At 38.0% G+C, this 22,523-nt stretch overlaps 1 protein-coding gene across 1 annotated transcript in view; it reads right to left on the bottom strand.

Annotated features, from left to right (window-relative positions):
* Positions 1-22,235, bottom strand: part of GALNT2 (polypeptide N-acetylgalactosaminyltransferase 2) — a gene marked incomplete at its 5' end in the record, with an annotated part of 42,234 nt that extends 19,999 nt beyond the window's left edge. Inside the window, 6 exons of the mRNA XM_009075870.1 lie at positions 6,482-6,603; positions 10,005-10,070; positions 10,965-11,032; positions 11,622-11,720; positions 16,287-16,440; positions 22,145-22,235. Of these exons, the coding sequence (XP_009074118.1) occupies positions 6,482-6,603; positions 10,005-10,070; positions 10,965-11,032; positions 11,622-11,720; positions 16,287-16,440; positions 22,145-22,235 (600 nt within the window). The remainder of the gene's footprint in view (positions 1-6,481; positions 6,604-10,004; positions 10,071-10,964; positions 11,033-11,621; positions 11,721-16,286; positions 16,441-22,144) is intronic.
* Between the last annotated feature and the right edge of the window lie 288 nt (positions 22,236-22,523).

Here is a 22,523-nt window from a genome sequence, read left to right as displayed (position 1 = left end):
GATTTCATTAGCATGTCTCCCCCAGCTCTCCCCCTGCTTCAACTTACAGCTCTGAACAGTCAGTGCTGTGAATAGTATTGCTCAGCACAGTTTCAGAAAGCAGAAACCATACTATACGACTGGAAATCCTCTTTCTATTCTAGGCTACTTAAATTCAAGTAATCCCCCTCTTCTGACTTGCTCTTGAAGGAGGCAGCAAACTTGTAGTCCTAAAGGCAGTCGAGCAAACAGCACTTCCATTCTTACTTTTAAAACCAGCTCAAAGAAAAGAAGCATCCAGACAATTCATATTTTCCACAGCAAGTCCCCAGACATGCAGTGTACTATGGCCTTATTAGTTCAACCTTTAAGGGACACTTAGGCCTTTCTGCAATCAGAAAAGCCTTAGGTTAATGCCAAACCATTTCAGACTAGAAGAATCACACTTCAATACCAGACAGTCAGATAGAAAAAAGAACCTAAAAAGCACCTCAAACTAATGAATGCTATTAATCTCCAGCAGCCAAGATTCCAGTGGTACAGATAACCACACTCCTCTGTCCAACCATGGCCTCGTATACTATTCTGAGCCACGTTAATTACTTTAGCTGATGGTTTTGCCAAAATAGTTTAAGAACAAAAATCTTTCCAACAACTCCACATGCATCATCCAGTAGGATCACAAGACATCAGTACTCTAAAAAAAGACCCATCTAATGTTAGAAATGCAGTATCATGGTTAAGCCAGTTTGTCTCCGTGACTTATTGCTTGAATTCAGCATAAAAATTTGGAGCTGCAGAATTTAACCTCATTTGGAGAGCAGATAAGTTCAGAACAGCGTATCACCAAATCTGTGAATATAAAAAATGTTCTGAACAAAAAGGAGATATTTTGGTAATACCTGTTACAGAGAAACTGTTCTCATGGTTAAAAAAAACCCCAACTAAACATCTCCATTTTGAAAATTTGTGTGTCTTCAAACTACAACACAGATATTCTAAACAGTGGTTCAGCAATGTACCCCCCTTGCCAATCAGTATTACACAGAACAGATTAGAACCAAACTGGTATGAGAATAGTTTCAGCTCAGGAGATTTAAAAGCAACTCTTTTAGTCAAATGCTTTGCTTCGTCCAATAAGGACATTTAACACCCAATTTCTTCTATTGAACCTTAACTATTCAATCTGTGCTGAGTTTAATAAGCCCTAATTACACAGTTGGCATGTACTAGGTCATTCTGCCTGAGTGAGCCAAAGGTCACTAACTTCTGCATCAGCCAAAAGGAGAATCCAAGCTGAAGACTAAGCTAAAAGCTGAAGACTCATGATTGATTTCTACATTCCCTTTAAGTATCACTGCACCTGTACGACCCAGGCCAAGTATCTGCTTTTATGAGAGATGAAATACAACATCTAATCCAGTCTGCTACTGAATATTAATCAGTTTGGTCTAAAGCAAACTAGAAACAGAAACAAAAAAGACCAACAGGCCCATTCTCCAATCAACCACATCTTTAGCTCCTGTTTCTGTTAGCTGTAGCCTCAAGCCCACATTTGAAATGGCAAACATTTTGCTAACTGTGTTGTACTTGGGAGGCAATTACAAATTAGTGCACCTTCACAGCAAAGTGCTGCATGTGTGCACCTTTCTGCATCACTCCAGGTGTATCCATGACCTTATTTTAGGCATTCTATATACAGTGAAAGAATTAGGAAACTCCTTTAAATAAAGACTGATGAGACAGAAGATATCCAGCCCATCCAGTCACTGACAGTACATCCATAAACATAAAACAAAAATGAAGCCACCCTTCCTTAATCTCTCTTTCTTTCCTTAGCTGAACTTGGAACAGCTTATACATCTATGCCCACCTCTCTAACATTTTTTGACAAAAATTTGTGTTTTTCAAATGGTTCTACTTGGCAAGGTTGAACCTGGTGGTAAAAGCTGGCCAAGCTGTCAGGAGTCACATTAGGAAGAGCTTCATTTTGGCCTCCACTTTTCCCCGCCATGCTGAGGAAGCAGGAGGATGGTGTCTCTATGCATTTGGGATTTGCTCAGGCTTTTACTGCTGGTCTGATTACTTCTATCGAGATCAGCACAACACCACACTCACAGCACTTACTACACCGAACGCATTATTTAAACAACTCCCGGTTGTTTCTCTGCCAGCCAAACACCCAGGTTGTGTGCATTCAGTTTGATGTATAACCCCCACACTGTCGGCGTGGAAACATGCTGTTCCTTCTATGACTTGAAATTACAGATTTGCTCAGTAGCGAAGCAGAGAAAAATAGATTTGCACATTCTTAAAGTGACACTTTGCAGAGCATTACAATGTTGGTAATGCAGCGACTGCTGAAAAAAGCTTGTGGGTCTCCAAATTACAGAGTTCACTTATTTAAAACACTAAAAGGCAGCTGCTCCCTTTAATCACACCATAGATAAATAAGTACCTTACTTTAGGATAATTTAATGTAGAAATCTTTCACCTTCTAATGGAACACACAATTAGAAAACCATGTGAGGATAATGAAAAGAAATATCCTGTGAATGCTGCAAGTCTCTAGTGCCAGAAAATTTGTAGCAAACTATTTCATCTTAATATTTCATAAGGAAGCTATGATAGCTCTAGAGAGTTAGACTTTAAGTATTGTTCTCATAAACCGTCAGAAATTATCCTCAAGATTCTGCATACATGGCTTTCCACCTCTAAAAATCTCAAGACACTTCAAAGATTAAACTTCACAACACTCTTCAGAGAAAATATAAATATTTTCCTATCAGCATTGTGCCAGTTAAGAGTTGACTCAAAGTCACAAAAATCTGAGATCGATATGAAAAAGGAAACCACATGTCACTTCTTAATCTTAGTTATTTCTGCCTTTTAAGATATTCTTTGTTTAAAAATATGTTCCTAAAAGTGACGGAGAATTTAAAGCTATGCTATGAAAACACATTAGTTCAGTTCTGCACCAGAAACTCACAATTTGTTTTTCTCACATAACTGCTGCATTATAAGAACAGAATGTCAAAATGCTTAGATATTTGAAATGGAAAAAGCCAAGTAGACAAGTGTCTCTGAAATTGCTAATAGTTACCAATGTTTTCAGGATTGTGTATACTTTTTACAATGCTGACATTTTTGAAGAATTAAAGGGTTAGCCTGCACTGTGTCCTCACTTAATCACGCACACACAAAATCTAGAGGGCAGAAAACCATTCTTCGGAAAGGAACAAAGAAGATATAGCAGCCTCAGGTTACACAAGCAGCTCTACACGTTTTGAACTCTGAAATATTCACCTTGTGTATATGTTGCTTCTGCTTTAAGCTTTTGCTTAAATTGCTGAAGAAAATCCCTAGCAGAGTCAGACCCCTCCGGGAATGCTAAGCAAGCGTGGCCCATGAACAAAGAAAGATACTCTAACCAGGGAACCATCTTAAAGAATATCATCCTTCAACTGAAGGGGAAAGCTGATGTCCCAGGTGTCAGAGACACAGCTTTCTAAAGTGGTTACAGCACATCAGATACAGTACTGCAGAACTGACTCAACTCAAACTGTTTCTTGGAAGATACAAACTTCTATATTGTAACACACAACTAATCCCACAAAACTCCAACAGAACTAAATGCCAAGCAGACAATTCTGGAAAAAAAGGAAAAAATAGAAAAACAAAGCATGCTTTCCATCAGATACAGAATAGATGCAGCGATGTATCACAAAACACTATCAACACGCAGTAGCCCTGACCTGAAAAAAGTTACCTGTGAGGCCAGAGCAGAAAAGAGTTCACATCTATTCAGCTTCTTATCACTGAGACTATCAAGAAAATGCTGCCAATTACCATCAAGTAACATACTGTCTGCACTGAGCAAAATCAAGCCATAAAAAGTAACAAAGAACTATCATATACCATATGTAAACACCATCCAACCCTTAATTATCTGAACAAGCAGAAAGCTTAGAAACTACTTTATCAATCCCCACACCCATTGGTTGGGAACCTTTGCCAGTGACAGTTAACTGGAATTCTACATCATTATTTGTTTAACTGTACATCAAGCTTTTAAGAATGGAAAGCTCTATTCACACAGCCGAAAACTATCCAACGGCACACATGATTAGTGTGTGTCATGGCGACACTTGAAAGGAACAAATTTTGAAGGATCTAGTAATTCATGTACTGCTAAAAAGTAGCTGTTGCACAAAGAAAAATATGCACCAGCTTCTTCAACCAAATATATCACATGTAATGCTGTATCTTCACAAAATTACCAGCAATTTAGTAAGAGGTTTTACATTCTGTTGTGATGAACAGGTCACGCTTTTTCAAATCCCATATCAGTTTCAGAAAGATAAATGAGTATGACCTGGAAAAAGTCATAGACAAGGAAGAGGATAAATGGCAAAATAACTGTCTTACTAAAAGCAGGGTTACGTTCACAAAACCCACCATTTTTCTTCTGACTTCTTGAATAGGTAGATGCTTCAAACCATTTACACAAAAAGGCCTGAAAATAGTTCCCATACCCGGGAATTCATTAGTGCCTTATGAGCAAGCGTTCTTCACTTCCTTCAGAGATATATTTAATGCCTTCAAGTTTATTTTCCTAGAAAATAATTACAGAGAAATTGCCCCAGCCCTTCTGAGACTGCAACACTTTACCTGGGTACAAAAGCAGAACAAAGTGCTATGTTACTCACACTTAAGGGCTTTGTAGGCTCCAGGTACATTAAGAATGTCTAGGTTTGAGCTGATTAAAATTATTTCTACTACAACATGCTGGTATGTCTTGGGCAACTTTACAGTATTTCTTGAATATCCAGTAAATATAATGGACCGAGGCAAATTATATGAGGTTCAACAAAGCAAAGTGCCATGTCCTGCACTTGGGTGACAATAAACCCATGCAGTACTACAGCCTTAGAGATGAGCGTCTGGAAAGCTGCACGTTGGAAAAGGATCTGGGGGTGCTGACCATGAGCCAGTGGTGTGCTCAGGTGGCCAAGAAGGCCAATGGCATCCTGGCTTGTGTCAGCAATAGTGTGACCAGCAGGACCAGGGCAGTGATCCCTCCTGTACTCAGCACTGGTGAGGTTGCACCTCAAGTACTGTGTTCAGTTCTGGGCCCCTCACTACAAGAAGGACATTGAGGTGCTGAAGCACATCCAGAGAAGGAAAACAGAGCTGGTGAAGAGTCTGGAGCACAAGTCTTATATGAGGAGCAGCTGAGTGAGCTGGGGGTGTTTAGCCTGGGGAAAAGGAGGCTCGGGAAGGACCTTATCACTTTCTACAACTACCTGAAAGGAGGTTGCAGCCAGGTGGGGGATCGGTCTCTTCTTACAAGTAACATGCATAGGAGAAGAAGAAATAGCCTCAAGTTGCATCAGGGGATATTTAGATTAGTTATTAGGAAAAATTTCTTCACTGAAAGGATTGTCAAGCATTGGAACAGACTGCCCAGGGAAGCGGTGGAGTTACCATCCCTGGAGGTATTTAAGACATGCAGATGTGGCATGTAGGGACATAGTTTAATGGTGGGCTTGGCAGTGCTAGGATAACAGTTGGACTCAATGACCTTAAACATATTTCCAACCTAAATGATTCTATGATTCTAGAAAGCATCACAGAACCAAACAGAATAAAGAAAATCAGTCATCAGTTGACAGTTTTTTCATCAGCATACAGAGTAAATGGGGTTTACTTCCTTCCCCCTTCCTGATTTGGGGGGGAATGCCAAGGCAATCAAAGAACTGGGTATTAACAAGACAGAGTACCTTAGCAAAACAATTTTCATCAGGAGCATTTTGTAACCGAGCCTTTCCTGGAAGCCTAGTTTTCCAGAAAGGGAATGCAATTAAGAAAGAAGAAAAACTCTGTCTTGAGCTCTCCTCAGTGCTTTTAGGGATCACACTTCATTCACTTTCCACTTCAACTGAGTTCCTCCAGAGCAAGTTAACAAGTAGAACCAACCTCTGGAGAAAACAGTATACTTCCACTCTCAATCCTCTCAATTGCTTTTCCAGGACACAGACTAAGCATCATTTTGATAGAAGCTGAGAGCCTGCAGTTCCTGCTAATTTCCATGAGAATTTGGGTTTCACAGCTCATCCTCTCTCCTATTATCACACAGAATCTTAATGAGGCATAAAGACTCAGGTAAACTGAATTACATTGAGATTATATTAGTTGAGGAGAATCATATTTAGCTCTAAAGATTTTCAACTTACTGAGGAGGTCCCCAAAGAACCAAGGAGGCATACATTTGAATTGCTTGCAAAGTTAATAATAAATATTCAGATTTTATGTTTCTGTGTTCACAGCTTAAATGAAGAAGAAATATGTTTTAATCACAGAACCTTCCAATCACCTCCATCACCTCAAGTCAGAGAAAAAGCTTCCTCAGAAAAATACATAAAATTAATGTCGTATAAAACAGATGGCTTTAAAATTTAAAAGCTACTCCTTCAGGAAATTACTTTAGAACTCTACTAACCTCAGCTACTCTTTCCAAAAGTGGTTCCAGCCAGTGTTCATTGCACTCACAGTGACTATCCAGGAAGGTCAGCACTTTAGCTTGTGCTGCATCTGCTCCTCTGACACGGGAGCGCATCAGGCCTGAGAAGTAAAGACAAAAGAGTTTTAAGTACTTCCTGAGGAAAACAATCAACAGTTGTGAGAAACTATTGCATTCCAAGTTAGTCATTAGTTATAATACTCTTAACTCAGACAGGACAAACACAGAAGCTCCATTATCAAAATTAGATGCAAGTTAAAACTCAGTGAAATGACTTCACACCAAACAGCCTGCAAAAGTCCCAATTTACTGCACCCTGCAGGTTTTAATCTAAGTAGAATAACTAAAATACCTTTTCAAAACAAATGATACACAAGTACAGATGGGTCTGCATTACTGTAAATGGTACTTATACAGATAAATGTTACTTTAAATCGATCCTGAAAAAAACACATCTCCTACAGTTCTACTATTAAACTGAGAAAAGCACCATCATTAACTTACCCTCTCACTTCTTTGCCACCCTCCCATCTTAGTTGTCACTACAGATAGACAGTCCATTCTCGTATGAACTTCTTCCAGAAATAACCATGCTTCATGAATTTATGTCTGAGAGCTGTACCCCCACCCCTTTCCACTGTCTTTCCTCTGTGTTTCTTGCAATTCTCTTATTTTGTAATTTGTTTGGGGGTTGTTTTTTAGTTTGGATTGTTTTGGGTGGGTTTTTTTCCCCCTGGTTGGTTGATTGGGTTTTTTTAACCTTAGCTTGAAAAGATTTCTTTGCAAAGAAACTTCTGGTAAAACCAAAAGGTTCTTCTCTTCTCTACATCTCAATTACACAGATCCCCTTCACTGATTTACCCTGCTCCTTTTCTTCCCTCCCTTTTAATATTAGTGTATTTGTTCATTGGATGAACTCACTACTCCTAAAAGTCCCTTGATACACACACACACATAGCTTCTTCCCATTCCTTTGCAAATTTCTTCCCTACTCTTCTCTACTACTCTTCAAAAAATCATTGATTTCATTGTCACTCAAGACCAAAACCAAATCATTACTTTTTTTCTGTCTACATTGTTTCTCATCAAATCTGTTCTGGTTTGTTTGGGCATTTTTCCCCTCTAACTGAAACACTGTAGAAGAGTCAACTCACTTAAAAAATAAACATGCAAAATATGACTATGCCTCACAGAATATAAGATGCTTCAGAGGAAAAGCTTGTTTGCCCTGTTCAACATTCAGTAAGTGTCTCATCAAGATCCTTTTACTGTTACTTCAAGTGTGAGCCCTTGACTGTTGTATATAGGTGCTGTGCAGAGGTCCTCCAACAGTACTTTTTACACCTTATCTGTGGCACACTATACCTCACCAATTTTATGCTGCTTCCCCAATTCCAACCTTTGAATCTGTTCTGTTCACAGTTTTTCCATATCAAACCATTTATCAAGCACTGTGGTCGTACTTTTTGTCCTTTACTTACGCAATTCCTCCTTCCAGAGCTCATTATTTCTAACTTACATTGCTGTAGAGCCTATTGTCTTGCTCTAATTCTATAGAAAACACACAACAGTGTTTCTAATTTCAGATTTTGGGACCAAAAAAAACGGAGGTGACCACTTGGGTCATTGAGTCCTCCACAACCACCTTCAGGCTTACAACAGATAGAGCAGAAAATGTTCCACTGAACACTTATTCTGCAGACTACCACACCCTCCAAAATACATCTGCTCCCATAACAAACTCTGGTCCTACAGATGAGACTAAAAGCTACAAATATTTACTTCTGAAGAAGGGCAGTTAATGTCATCCTCTCCACCAACACCATCCCCTTACTTTAACTTTTGTTTTAAAACACACTGCTTTTCTTTATTGTTCATACTACTGTGTCAGTCTTTGTATCCCTACACATGGGTTGATTTTACCAATTCTCTTAAACTTTAATTTGCATGTGTCTGAAATATCTGTATCAACATACAGCTGAAAACGAAAATCAAAGTGATTATCAAAACCAAGCATAGCAACCCAGCAATCCAATGAAATTTTACAGTATTTTAAAAAATTATCACCTGGTTGCACACATGGATGTCTAGGAAAAACTTCATGAAAAGTACAATAGATCCCATGGGTAATATTTAATCTTTTTCTCATAAAAATATGGAGTAAACTACAACTCTGCCTTCAATCTGCAAACAGCTGTTCTTTTCTGACATAGTAATAGATTTGTCCAATCGTATTTCATTTTCAGTATACCGATGCACATTTTTAAGTGTGAATCTGTACGTACATTACAATTTAATATTTATAATCACTAATAAACAAACATCAAAAAGGTTACCTGATTTTTTTTTTCCATTACTATTATCTCCACCTTTCAGTGCTGTACTGAAAAATGACATCAACTTACTCAGAGCCTGGCAACCATGGCAAGTCATAAAAAGCCTGCTCTCCTAACAAGCCTTTGCTCAGAAGCATATTTCAAACAGAATATTCAAACACTAAGAACCCATCAGTTACTGCAATAACTCCAATTATGGGACAACACAGGTTTTTTGTGCATGTCACTTTCAGCTCCTGACAACGCAGTGATTCTAGCTCCTTCCCAGGCCAGGCTGGCAGTCGAGAAGGTACAGTGCTTATAAAAATTAACAAGCACGTATCTGCTAATTCAGTTAGCTATTTCAACTGTCAAATCCCAGTTATTATTTCAAACAGCTGTAGAGTAACACTTGCCTCTATCTAATACTTTAAGCTTCACACCAGGAAATTGCTGACTGAAGGGCTTGGTGATATGAGACCATAATTTACAAAGCAACACAGAAGAAAACAAAAACGTAAGACAGATTTGTTATAGGGCACACTGGCTTCAGCAAAACTGGCATACTTGGTCCCAGCCCTCCTGGCTACTGAAACCCTCTCAGGTCTGCCAAAACAAACTGTTTGTCAGGCTGTCCATCAACTAAATCCTTAAAAAGGTATCAAGTAAGGGAACCAGGGAAAAAAAAAAAAAACAAACAAAAAAAACCAAAAAAAACCAAAAAAAAAAAAACAAAAACAAAAAACAAAGAGGGCTATTTTTAGGCCAAAAAACCCCAAAAAAAACCCCAAAAACAAAAAACAAAGAGGGCGATTTTTAGGCTGGATCATTTCAAGCATACATACAGTTTACAGTGAAACCTTGCACACAATGGGAGCAGCTTAGCTGAGGATTCAGTGCAGGAAGAGAAAGGGAAGGTTGAAGAAATGCAATTCCTGCAGGAAGCTTTCTCTGTGAAAGCCAACAATGGGGAATTGTGCACACAACAATATTGAATGAATCAGAATTACTGTTCTTACCTGCACAAATACATTTTTTTATTCCTTCCACTTGTGGATTTATACAGTGAAAATCTCCCCTCCAATACAGAATATAAAGCAGAATGTCCCCTTAAAAGACCTGATGAACACTAACAGATAAGGCAGTGCAGTGGAATTTGTATCTGCCTTCCCCTAGATTAAACTTACCTTCTCGGCGATCATTGCGAAGAACTCGCACCTTTTCAATTTTTCCCAGGAGAGCACCATCCTCAGCTTTAAAAAATAAAATAACAAAAAATTAAAATAAAAATACCAAGTGATGAGCAGCAGCTTAATATCCATCACTGTATACCAGAAGAAAGGCTGTCTTCAAAGAAAAACAAAAGGCTTAGAGGGGAAAACATATACAGTCATAAACAGTTAAATGCAAAGATACATGCTTAAAAACCCCAACCTATTATCTCATTGGAGACAACGAAAAGTTAAAAGGCTAAATTACTACCTTATAATTTTACATTCTTGAAGTATTTTTATTTAACTATATTCTCTTTGCTAACTTTAGACAGTTTCTACATTGCATATAGAAAAAAATTTGATAGGATTAAATAAACTATTTTATTTGCACATAAGAAAGCTCACTTTTTAACCAACACTAAGGCATAAACCTATCCTAAACTAGCTAAAAACTAGCAATGCCAATACAAACATTAGTTAGAAATGTTCCTCAGAGGTCCATTTCAATTGATCAAATTTGTATCACGATACTCTAGTACTCATAAAACAAACTTTGACTTATTTTAGATTTGGTAAGAATTTTTCCAAGACACGGATGGAGAGCAGCATTCATTTAAAACAGCACTACAAAAAAAATATTTGTTGCAAGCACCAAGGGTTTTATTTTTACTGAAGATAACATACTACGGAAAGGCTGTTTTAACAATACACTCAGGTCCTTCAGCAAACAGGAAGCAATAAAATATACTAGAAGTATTTATAGGAACTCCTCAATTTCCACAATGACAGATATGGAAGAATTAAGACTTGGTTTTGGATCAGCCTCTGCAAACTCCTATTCATGTGCCCTATTCTCAACCAAGGCACCTACTAGCATCTAAAGAGAGTTTTAGAATAAGCACAAGAAAGTTAGGATCCTGTGAAAGTACTCACGATCGTTACTGTAGTCATCCACCAGTATGATTTCCTTAATAAGATGTGATGGACTTTTTTTAAGGACACTGTAACAAACAAAAAAAACCCAAAAACCAACTAAGCAGCCTTAATTTTCCATAATAATGATAAAAGCAGTTACTTTGTTAACCCACATAGAACCCAGCCCAGGATGCTACCTTCAACAACAGCTACTGGCTTATTCTTACAGAAAGAGTGGAGAAGCACATGCAGAATTTTGTGAGTTCCTCCCTCCCAACCCTGCTACCTCCTCCGCCCACAGTACTTTAGCCTCCAGAAATTTGTGCATTAGACAAGGTGTAACTTGGAATTTGGCAAACATCTTTGGGTCAAATAACCCCTGAGAATCCATCTACCCTGACTTTTTCATGAAACTAGTTATATGGTCAACCTCCAAACATCATCGGGTAATTGGTTGCATACTTTCATGCATCTGTAGTTAAGATGAGCTATTTTGTTTAACACCACTATTTCAGAATGCAAGAAGTGAAGGCCTCAAGGAAATTAAGGCTCAACCTCTCCTCTGCATACAGTTCAGAAGAGCATAATGGATTGTTACTTCCCTTCCTTACCATAAGCCATTATCTGACACAAATGAATGGCCTGTAGAGAAAGATTAAGCTCTCTTAAGTATACCTGACAACAGTTCGAAGCAAAGCAGATCTTGCCTCGTTATGAAAGGTGATCACCACACTGGTGGCTGGCAAATCTATCCGCCATTGCTTCCGCTGACACCTGAAAGAAATAACACCCTGTCATTCGAATGTAATTTTTACATCCCAGGCTTAACAGAGTCTTCATTTTGAAGTAGTTATCTATTAAACTCATGTACATACTGCCTAGGAAGAACAAAATAACTTGTTTTCAAGTGAGATTATAATTAACTTGTCTTTTGACACTTTTGGTAGTTGTCTTAGTCTTTTGTGTACTAAGAAGTCAGTGCCAGATAGGAGCAGGTTCAGAAAAGTCACCAGATCATCATCACTGCAGTATGCCATAAAAATATTTTGTGCAACTGAGGATTAAGCCAGAACACTTTTTTTTACGTTAAAAGCATTCAATGCATCTAAAGAAATAAGTATATTTTCAATGAAAATGCACAGGTTCACAGGCTACCATATGTTTCTTCTTTAGAATGGCATGTGTCCAATTCTCCCTTTATTTTTAAAGCTCCTGTAGCTTTCTCATAGATAAAACCAGTCTTCTGCTCTAATGAGAGCTTGTGAAGATCATAAGAGGCAGAATTTGAAAAACAAAGCTAGGTGGGACAATGCTGAGCAAACTACACAGAACGACATCCATCCAAACCATAAAGATAATTCAACATTCCATGTATGTTTTTCATCACCTCTAGAAGCCTGAAACTAACAAAATAAGCAAAAAGAAGCAAACCATAAAATACTTCCTGCAGGACTACATACAGTTAAGCTACTTCATCCAATAAAATAAACCTAAGAAAGACACTAATCTCATTGTATTAGAAACTAACAGTACCAGAAAACAGTGTATACTGAGTTTATGCCAAAAGCATTACAGTCTGACAGGTCACAATACTGATTGCCATTCATGAAGTGACATACACAAGTGATGTATTTCTTCCTATCCTTTACTTAATATTAAGGGTAAAGTTTTAACAGGCCTAGTTGTCTTCAGAGGGGATAAACCCAGCGAGTATACACCTGCAGCAAATTCAGCAAGTATTTCTGTACTCTGCAGCATTAATCAAAAGAGCTTTTAAGGGAAGTTTGCCACCCACACTTCTATAACTAGGTCTCTGCCTGTACAAAAGCCCACTCCACAGCTGATTAAACATCTGCGACATGCACCACAAGCCACACAACTTTCAACTTCTTGGAATCAGAGAGCAAGCAGCAATGTGCCTGCTGCCTTTGCTCACCCTACAAAATCCCAAGATCATAGAATCATCAAGGCTGGAAGAGACCTTTAAGATCAAGTCCAATCGTTAGCCTATCATTCTGCTGTAACCTCTAAACCACATCTTCCAGCAGCAGATCCAGACGTCTCCTAAACACTTCCAGGGATGGTGACTCCACCACATCCCTGGGCAACCTGTTCCAGTGCCTGACCACCCTAACAGTGAAGAAATGTTTTCTAATAGCTAATCTGAATCTCCTCTGTCTCAGTTTATGGCCACAAGATCCTGCAGGGTTTCCAATACAACAACATCCATAATGTCACACACGTTAGTGCTTGCCATGAAACAAAACATCATCGTGCTGCAGCCACCTTGCTTGCTCTGAATGAAAACAAAGCCCAAGCCAAGCCTACAACTGATGTGCCAGGTTAGCACAGCCATATCTAGCTTTGATTCTCAAGTGGTGGATGTACAAGATGGTTTTGTCACTTTGTGACAGTATTGAAGCGATAAATCCCAAATGCATATGCATTACTGAAAAATAAAGAATTAAGACCTTCTCTAGTGTGAGATTCTGGCAATTCAACTAGACAGCTAAAAGACATGGAATTATTATACTACAAAGCCTGTGGTGCCAAAAGAGATATTCTTTTTTCAGCTAACTTTCAAATTGCCCACAGAGGACAAGGCTACTGTGCATGCAGTTATCATATGAAGCACTTGCATTAGAATAATTAAAAAGCCACATCAAACTGATATCAATCTCCTTGCAGAAGACAGCACTTGAGCCAGAGCACATATTAGGGGGAATTATCCAAGGCAATGAAGCCTCTCAATTTCAAGAAAGCTCAAGAGAAGAGCACTACTACGTGTTTCTGAAGGAGAAATTAAAACTTTTAGACTTCCAAATAGAACTAGAGGAATGTTTCACCGAATATTTCTGTTCTCTGCTCTTTAAAAATCCTTGCTCTAACTGACTCAGTATTAGTCCTCCTCCTCCTATTCTGCTGTGCCAACAGAGCCACAGTTAAAACTCAAACCAAAGAACCAATATCTTTACTTTTGGCATGGAGATTAGACTTCGTCTCCTCAAGTTCCAGCACTTAAATTTTACATGCAGAGTAAGGAAATACAGTTAGGTAAAACAAACTTGAACTGAAAGCTTCAATCTAGACCTTCAATGTTTAACATAGGTCATTAAAATCAGTTAAAACATGAAAAGTACCTTCTTTCCCCCAGAGACTTGGACTAGTTCATATCATTAACATTTTTTCCAAAACCTCTGCGGTTTGTTTGAAACTACTTTTTGACAGAAATATCCATTTTTACCATGCAAGGCGAACATTCATTTCAACTGGTACCAAAGACACAAAATCCCAGGAAACTGGTTTAAAACAGTCCAGACAATTTCAGCAGATAAATAATGGTACTATGTAGTTATTTCAAAGTCAAATCTCTTAGACACATCAACACAATTAATAACAAGACACTTAAGCAGAAACAAAGTATTTCCTCATCCAGGTTTCTTTACTTAAAAAGATTGCAGGAGCTCCATAAGAGATCTTAATCTCAACCCATTTGCCTCCAAATTTGTTGAAAATAACATGCTTCCAAGTGTCACATGCTCAGATATTATTCTTCCTATAGCTATTACCCTTGTTCCTCCCACACAAATATTTCATGCAGCTTTTTCAGTTTCTGCAGTGAAAGTTCTTGCCAAAATGGAAGGAAAATTAATTACAACTCATCATGGACAGTTTGTAAGTATGATTTTGTTTGGGTTTTTTGTTTGGTTTTTTTTCTTTCAAAAGATGATATTTACAGATTGATAGGCACTTAAATCTGCTCCATGGCAAAGCCTAAGTAATAATCCCAGCTCAAACAGCCATTCTGAAGAAACATCTCTCTCTCTCTTCAGTGCAGGGTTCTTTTTCAGCTTCATTGAGTGAAAAAACCTAGGCAGGTCAGTATATAATCACAAGACTGACAGTTAAAACATGGCCACTGCAATATAATTTTTCTCCTGTCATGTCTCTCATTTAAGTTCTTCTCAAAGGACAGTCATTGTCTGTTAGACCTCCTCCCAGAGGTTATTCAACTTCTAAAATATTCTAAATTCAGCTTATCTGAATCACAGAAGCTTCTAGAAGCTGGTAGTTGAACTTCGATCTCATGGAAAAGAATACCTGATCTAAAAAGTTAGAATGCATTTCTTATAAAAACAAGGTATATGCTATAAAGAAAACTCGAAAGTAATTTTAAATTCCTCAGTACACCATAGGCATCATGCTTTTAACTGCTTTCATGGCAACGAGTGAAGCACCAGATTCTTCCCACTTTTCCATTCAATTAACAGCAAATTATACAACACTTGCTTTAGTCTATCTACAAATAGTTTGCTTAAAGAAACCTAAAGTCATGCTAATGTACAAGTGATTTACAAAATGACATAGTAGGTGTCTGAGTTTTTAGACAGATCTCCTTTCCTATGCCATTCCTGATTACAGAGCTTTATTGAAAAAATGCACAGGCACCTTCCTTTTCTCTCTCTTTCTGGTACCTCTTCCAGCTTCTTCTACCTACAAAGCTGTGAATGTACATTCATCCTCACTGCAGAAGTAGTTAGGTAAATTAACCATATACAGTTGGCTAATTTTATGTCTGGAGACTATTTTTGCCTAGTTTTTAAAACCAAGTCAAACCTGCTTTTGTATTTTTCAGCTACGAAGTCCTAATAAGCAACTTTTTTTAAAATATTAATTCTGCTTAAACAAGACTAGTGCAAGTCGTTAAACTCTTTCTAAAATGAAACTCTAACCAGCAGTAGTCAGTATCATTTCCTGAATCTGCACAAACAGCCTGACATAGTAGAAGTTTTCAAGCATCTAAAGCATAATTCTGTCCTGTGTTCACAAATTGATTCCTTTAGGTCCAGAGTTGACAATCACCACATACTTACAAGAACAGAATCACAGAGTGACTGAGGTCAAAAGTGGCCCCTGCAGATCACTTAGCTCAAGCTCCCTGCTCAAAGCAGGGCTGGCTGCAGTAGGCTGTGCATTGGGCTTTGAATATCCCTAAGCCTGGAGACTTCACACCCTCTCTGGGCAACCTGCTCCACTGTTTGATCACAGTGAAAGAGACTGACAAATGCAGAAAACAAGAAAAGCCATCAGATAAACAGGAAAAAAAGAGACTGAAATGCAGCACCAGTTTGGATATATAATACACACTGATGGAAGTAATAGAAACAGAAAAATTTGAGTAAGATTCGTTGTTCTTTAACCCAGAGTTCAAGGATCATGAAGCTTACTGTTCCCGTCCTTTCTCAAGCTGGAGAACTCCTGCTTCAGAAAAATCACCTGCAGCTCAAAAGCAATAGGGAAAGGTTAATCCAATCGAACATGGCTCACTTTGGCACTTACTGATCATGCCTGGTGTCAGGAATGCTTCGGTCCATCCGCAGTTTGTCACTCTCTACCTGATTGAACTTATTGCGTGCATATGGATCCTGACCCGATCGTACCACAGTAGCACCAACATAGGCGTCTTGATCAAAGTCCTGCCACCGAACTTTGCCTACAAAAGAAAACCAGGAATACATCCACTTTCATCTTTGCAATTTAATGAACAGCATTCAGCAATAGAAACCCACTTCAGGTGTTGGTTTTGGTTTTTTTAGTTTTGCAACAAAGTAATTAAACTTTAACAGGATTGTTAACAGTGTAACATCAGAAGTCACTTTTGCATGTTAAATTCCTCTAAAATATCCTGCACATAAAAGGGAGCAATTTTACACATCTGTTTCTGTAAGTTCTCACCAGACAATGCTACATCCTGTCCACTCTGAGTGTTGGGGGTTTTTTCAACCCCAATTACCACAATTTCCATCAAAAAAACCCAAGCATCCACATATCAAGAGGCATTACTATGGCAGATCATCAGGCTGTAAAGTTATCTAAGACACATTTATTTTTAAATATCCAGTCCAGACTTCAAAGATATCATAACTTAATTTACTGCCTCATTACACAAGTAAAACCACAGCCAGTTATAATCAAACCATTTGATAAACAGGCCTTTTAGAAAGACAAGACAACAGTATTCTCCAAGAACAAGCAGTTCATGTAGGCAGAAGACAGGCTCACTCTCCAACATGAGACAACTACAACCTCCTTGACAATCAGAACTGATTCAGATTGGTCCCTCTTTAACACACTGTTACTATGCGACTGGCTGTGGCAGTAACACACAAAGGCAGATTAGCATCCAGCCACAGGAACAAAATCTCAGGACTTCCACCATTTCCAGCTGTAAAACAATACTATGATATTTACCAAGTATCTTAAAATTTGCTCTGCTTATCTCTGGTTGAACAGTTACTTTTTTCACTATTGACAGGCAAACTTGTGCCATCTATTAGCAAACTTATATCATGTTTAACTCAAAATTAGAGCTCAAGACATTTTGGCTGTAAACATGGATGTATATGAGAATCTCCTGCAAGCAAGTTGTGGTGAACCAGCATGCTGTTAGTATTAAAAATGCTACAAAGCAAGCGCTGTCTTTTGGGGTCACTGTTTATTACAGACAAGAGGATTTAACATTCATTGTTTTCATAATTAACATACAAAGTTTTTGAGGTACTTTCAGTTAAGTGCAATAAGTAATAAGTTGCAGAGATGTCACTCTATTCAAGTGCAGCTTTCAGAAAATTATAGCAGAGGCATAGCCTAAATTAAGATGATACACATAAAGGGAATACTATTCTACCAGCTATTAACAGGAGTTAGAGGTTGCTTAGATTTTTCCAGGATTTGCCTTTGCTTGGTGCCTCAACCAGCACAGCATGGAAACTACGGCAGCTTCATTTACAGCTTTATCCATAAGCAATGTCCCAAGTACGTCTATTACCCCCACTAGATTCTGATAACAGAACAACACTTTTCATCATTAAACAAAATAAATGTCTGTTGTTTAACCAGACAAATACCACCAACTCCATTAACCATTCTCTATCATCCAAGCAGCTCATCTACAAAAGCAACTTAGACCCAAGGTGTGATTTGGTGATCAGATGGTACTGGAGGTTATAAGGCAAAAGTAGCAAGGTTGAGAGGGAGGTGGTTTGGGGTTGTTTGGTTTGTTTTTAAGAAACTTCCAACATCCAAATAAAGTCACAGAATAAGAGAAGTGCCCATACCTTTTGATTACTGGTTTAAGAGCTAGCTGGCTAATACTAAGCAACTATCTTTTATGTCTGAATTACCATCCTAAACAAGTTGAAACATTCAAACACACACAGAGAAGCCATAACTAGAGTTAAACAAAAACAGACTGCAGAACATTTAATGGACACTTGGTGAAGCAGCCCAGAAGGGAAACTATGAGAAAATAGCTGGGGGGAGAAATACAGATTTTTCAAGTTCCCATTACTGAAAGAACTCTAAAAAGGGAACTTTCCAGCTATTACTGATAGCGCACAGACTGACAAGACCTTTTCGTAGTCTTTCAAATTTTCTTCAAAATATTTCCAGGAACTCACTTTGAAAACAATTTTACACCTCAACCAGCTAACACACTACAAATAATCCAACACAGAGTTATGTATAAAAATTGCACCAAACCTCACTTGCAACAAAACTATACGAACTACAAGACCAGCTTGATTCAAGAAAGTGGAAGAAATATCAGAGATTACAAGATCATCTCCCCATACGGTTCTCTCTGTCAGCATTTCCCAAAGCTTTTGCAACGTCCTTGGTAACTAAACTATATTATAACCCTTGCTTCTAATTTATAATAGAGCTTCAATCTGAAACATTTTCTGAAATATAGGGATGGTCTAAAAGATTTTAGTCCATTTAACAAAATATAATATACACTTAAAATTAATTTATGCAAGATTTTCAACTTTCAAACACTCCAAATAAATTTTAAAGCTATGCCCACTTCAGGACTGCTACCCCCAACCACTCCTCCAGTTGTCTTCCATCCACTGGAAAGACCTAAAACACAAGAGGTCATGAGGGCACCATATCAGTGCTATAGTGATGCTGTCACAAACCTTAAAAAGGTTTTGTTCTTTATGAACTACAACACAGCATAGCCTGCCCACATGTTTACAAGTGACAATGGTTCAGGTTAACTGCTGGAAAATTAAAGGCTGGTCCAAAGCTAGCTATACTGTCCAGCCTTACTTCTGCTGAAAGGTTTGCCTTGTTGAATCTATCAACTAAATTTTGAAGTTAGAGATAGTTTAACATGTTTTCCAATAATATGTATATTTCTGTTATATGCTTCCCTAGCATACACAAATAGGAGCATGTTTGATTTAATTTCTCCTGGGGAGTTAGGTGGCCCTGTAGTTTCCTGTGTTTCAATGACTTTGTCAGGTGGAACGAGCATCAGAAAATGCGGCTTCATTATTTCAAACTAAAATTAAGTAAACTTGCAACTTCAAATACAAGCAAATGTGTGTTTACCTCTACTGAAACCTAACATGATGATAAATTAGTCTCTTGAACACCAGTAAGTGAACTGCAGAATTTGTTACCAAAGTCAAACAGAGCCAAAAAAAACCCTCAATCACTGAACTGGCTAAGACCCTGGAACCAGGGTATGCTGCAGTACTAAACTTTTTTTGACGAGAAGTGTTTATTTTTACAAACTGTTCTAAGCCTGAGAAGTTAAGCAGAAACAAGAAAAAGGCGAAATCCATTCAAGCTGTTTCTTTTTGCCCAGTTTCCATTCAAGTAGAGCTTGATATAAATAATTTAAAATTTTGGCATTTAGCATTTTCCAAGACTTTAAAACCTGCAAATGCAAAACTAGTCCGGAAAGCATAAAGTAAATTTGAGAAGGAAGGAGACCACTTGATAGGGCTAAATTTACTGAGAAGCAGTGACAGCCCAGGGAAGCAGCGAATTTGGCTTCATGAGCCGTGAAGGAGGTAAAGACTGGCTCTGACTCCAGCAGAAGGTCCTGTCAACCACATGCAATAGGAACCAGATCTATTAGAGGTAAGTCAGATAACAATAAGAGCAGCTTGAGTGAGACAGAAGAGAAAAAGAATAGCAGATAAATCTGCATGCAATCAAGCAGCAGGCAACAAAGAGTAGGAATAGATGGATTCAAAATCACCTAAATAGCTTGCATTCCCTCTTACTGACTCAAAACAGCTTAAAAGCAGTAGGATACACAAGATTATTTTGACTTATGTGCATTAAGGGGTTCCAGATCTTCGTTAACTAAACAAAAAAAGAGTGCTTGAGTAACTGGTGAAACTCCTGCCAACACAGGCAACTGGTTATACAGTTTTGCTTTAGTTATCCATGCAGACAATTCAGGGTTGGTCTTTCCAACCGTACAAACTAACAGCACTCTTCACAAAAAAAAAACAAAAAACAAAAAACACTTTTGCAGCATATAAAAAAGTCACCGAAAGACAAAGGATACACTCTGACATACAAAAAGCAAAAACCTCAGAAGATAATAAACAATTCCTTAATTCCAATAAGCTCTAAAAGATGCTACTCTACATCATGCTGAAACCTAAACTCTAGGTCTCCTAAACTCAGTGGAAAACCAAGAAGGTTTTGAACAAAAGCCCTCCTAAAATTTGATCAGTTTACTTTAAAACAATGCAAAGAATCTGCAGAAATGTGAATACTTCACTGCGATAAAGATTCAAAAGTTTGCCTATATGAACTGAAAAAAAGAAAAGAGTGATTTTTTAAGTGTGCTTAATTCTGTCTGTGTAGCCTTTGATGTTTGATTCCCAACTCTCATACTACTTTGCAGTAACGACTCTCCTGCCTGTTAGATCGAGCAGTAAGAGACTACTAATCAACATATGAAAAAAAAAAGCCCCGACCTGCACTACTTTACACCTAATCTTACTTCTAGTTTCAACCCTTCCAGCTTCTGATAGCTCTCCCTTTCAACATGTGACACTTTCCACTTCTTTTAAGATTCAAACTTAGGTTGCTTAGGGCCATTGGGAAAGGAATGTCTTAGATGAAAGGTATAGGGTTTGGCCCAGAATACATAAACATTCAAAAAGGGGAAATAAGAATACCAGCAGGAAGGTGCAAAATTGGCTGACCTAACCCCAGCAACAATATTTGTAGAGTTGTGTTAAGCAAAAAAAACCCCAAAACTTGAAAAGATCTTCCAGAAACCAAGTTAAATAAGCCAAGGCTCTTCAACGTTTTAGGATTTATTTCCCAATACATACACAGAGTAAAGGCTTTGCCCAAAAAGTATACATACATATTCAGCCCTGTTTCCCCTCTCCAGACAGCAGCTAAGAAAAGGCAGGCCAAAGGCTACAGGAAAGAAGCCATCAATATCAAACAGCTTATACGTACCCAGAGAGTCTGTGACTGTAAAACAAAAACCATACCTCACACATTACTGGGGATGGAAGTTCCCAGCTGCTTAAAGATAAGTTTACCATGGTTAATTCTTTCTGCAAGACTGCCTAGTAGTTCAAATGCTTGGTCAAGACAAATTTGTAAGCAAAACATTAGGATTAATAGAAGAGCAAAACATGCTGTGAAGCTACCTGATCAGTAGTTGTCCTTCTTTTACAGTAAACTTTTCCTATTGTGTAACATTCAAATGCACTTTAATATTTCTGTATTTCTTAGTACATCAATTCTAGCTATATATTAAAATCTCACTGATGTGAAAGAGATAAGAAGCAAAACAAATTTATGGAAGCAGCCACATGAAGCGAAGATTCCTTAACACTTATTTTTCCTAGCTCATCCCCAAGGCATGAGGATTTCACTCCAATAAAACAAAAATCACGTTGCCCTGTTATTCGCCAGCATGTGACAAATACTGAGCCAGTATGGGAAAATAAGTTATGCTGTCAGCACAGTCAGGAAAGTCTGCCACATCAAAAGCTAGACAAAACCAAAAAAGTATGAACCTTGGCTGAATCTTCAGTCAAAATAACAGTCCCAAGGTGACTTGTCTGTTGCCTGCCAGCATTATCCATCAAGAGAAATGGAGTACTTTGGTACCAGAGGCTTTTACAGTACCTCAAGTCTACTGCAGGACAATACAAACGTATTAGCAAAGAAGCACATTCTCTATGGTTTTAAACCCAAAGGAGCAGTGAAGCTCTAAGAACAGAGACACTGCTAAAATAATCCTAGCCCTTTCAGACTACAGAGAATCATTAGAACCCGAACGACTGCTGCGTTTTATGGCTTTCAATGATGAATGTTTCATGGCTATGGATCTTTCATAACAAAAGTTACGGCAATACCTGGAGGTAGCGTCTCCAGACTTTGTGCTTTGTCCTCCGCATCGCTGCCACGCACTTCTTTCCTTTTGGGGTCAATATCATTTGGGTCCTCCTGAAAAAAGTATATAATCTTTAAAATCATCTCTAAATAATTTTGCATTTTCAAAGCAAACAGTAATAACTACGTTTTGGGAATTTTAAACGTGAAGTGGTCCAAGAGAGCTAGGATTTTAAGAGAAAGGATGGTTATTTCCTCCATTACTTGAAAAACAGAACAAGAATTTGAGACAGGCTTTTGCAGTAAATTTACACAGGAATTCTTATTTGGAAAAAAAAGTTTAAGAAGGACGTTTACTAAGGAAGATGGAATAACTTTTTTTAATTAGTAATATTCGAATGA

The sequence above is a fragment of the Acanthisitta chloris genome, unplaced genomic scaffold, assembly GCF_000695815.1.
Source record: "Acanthisitta chloris isolate BGI_N310 unplaced genomic scaffold, ASM69581v1 scaffold24195, whole genome shotgun sequence".
Classification (NCBI taxonomy): domain Eukaryota; kingdom Metazoa; phylum Chordata; class Aves; order Passeriformes; family Acanthisittidae; genus Acanthisitta; species Acanthisitta chloris.
Note: the sequence above shows the minus strand (reverse complement) of the source record. Positions and strands in the feature narration are given on the sequence as shown.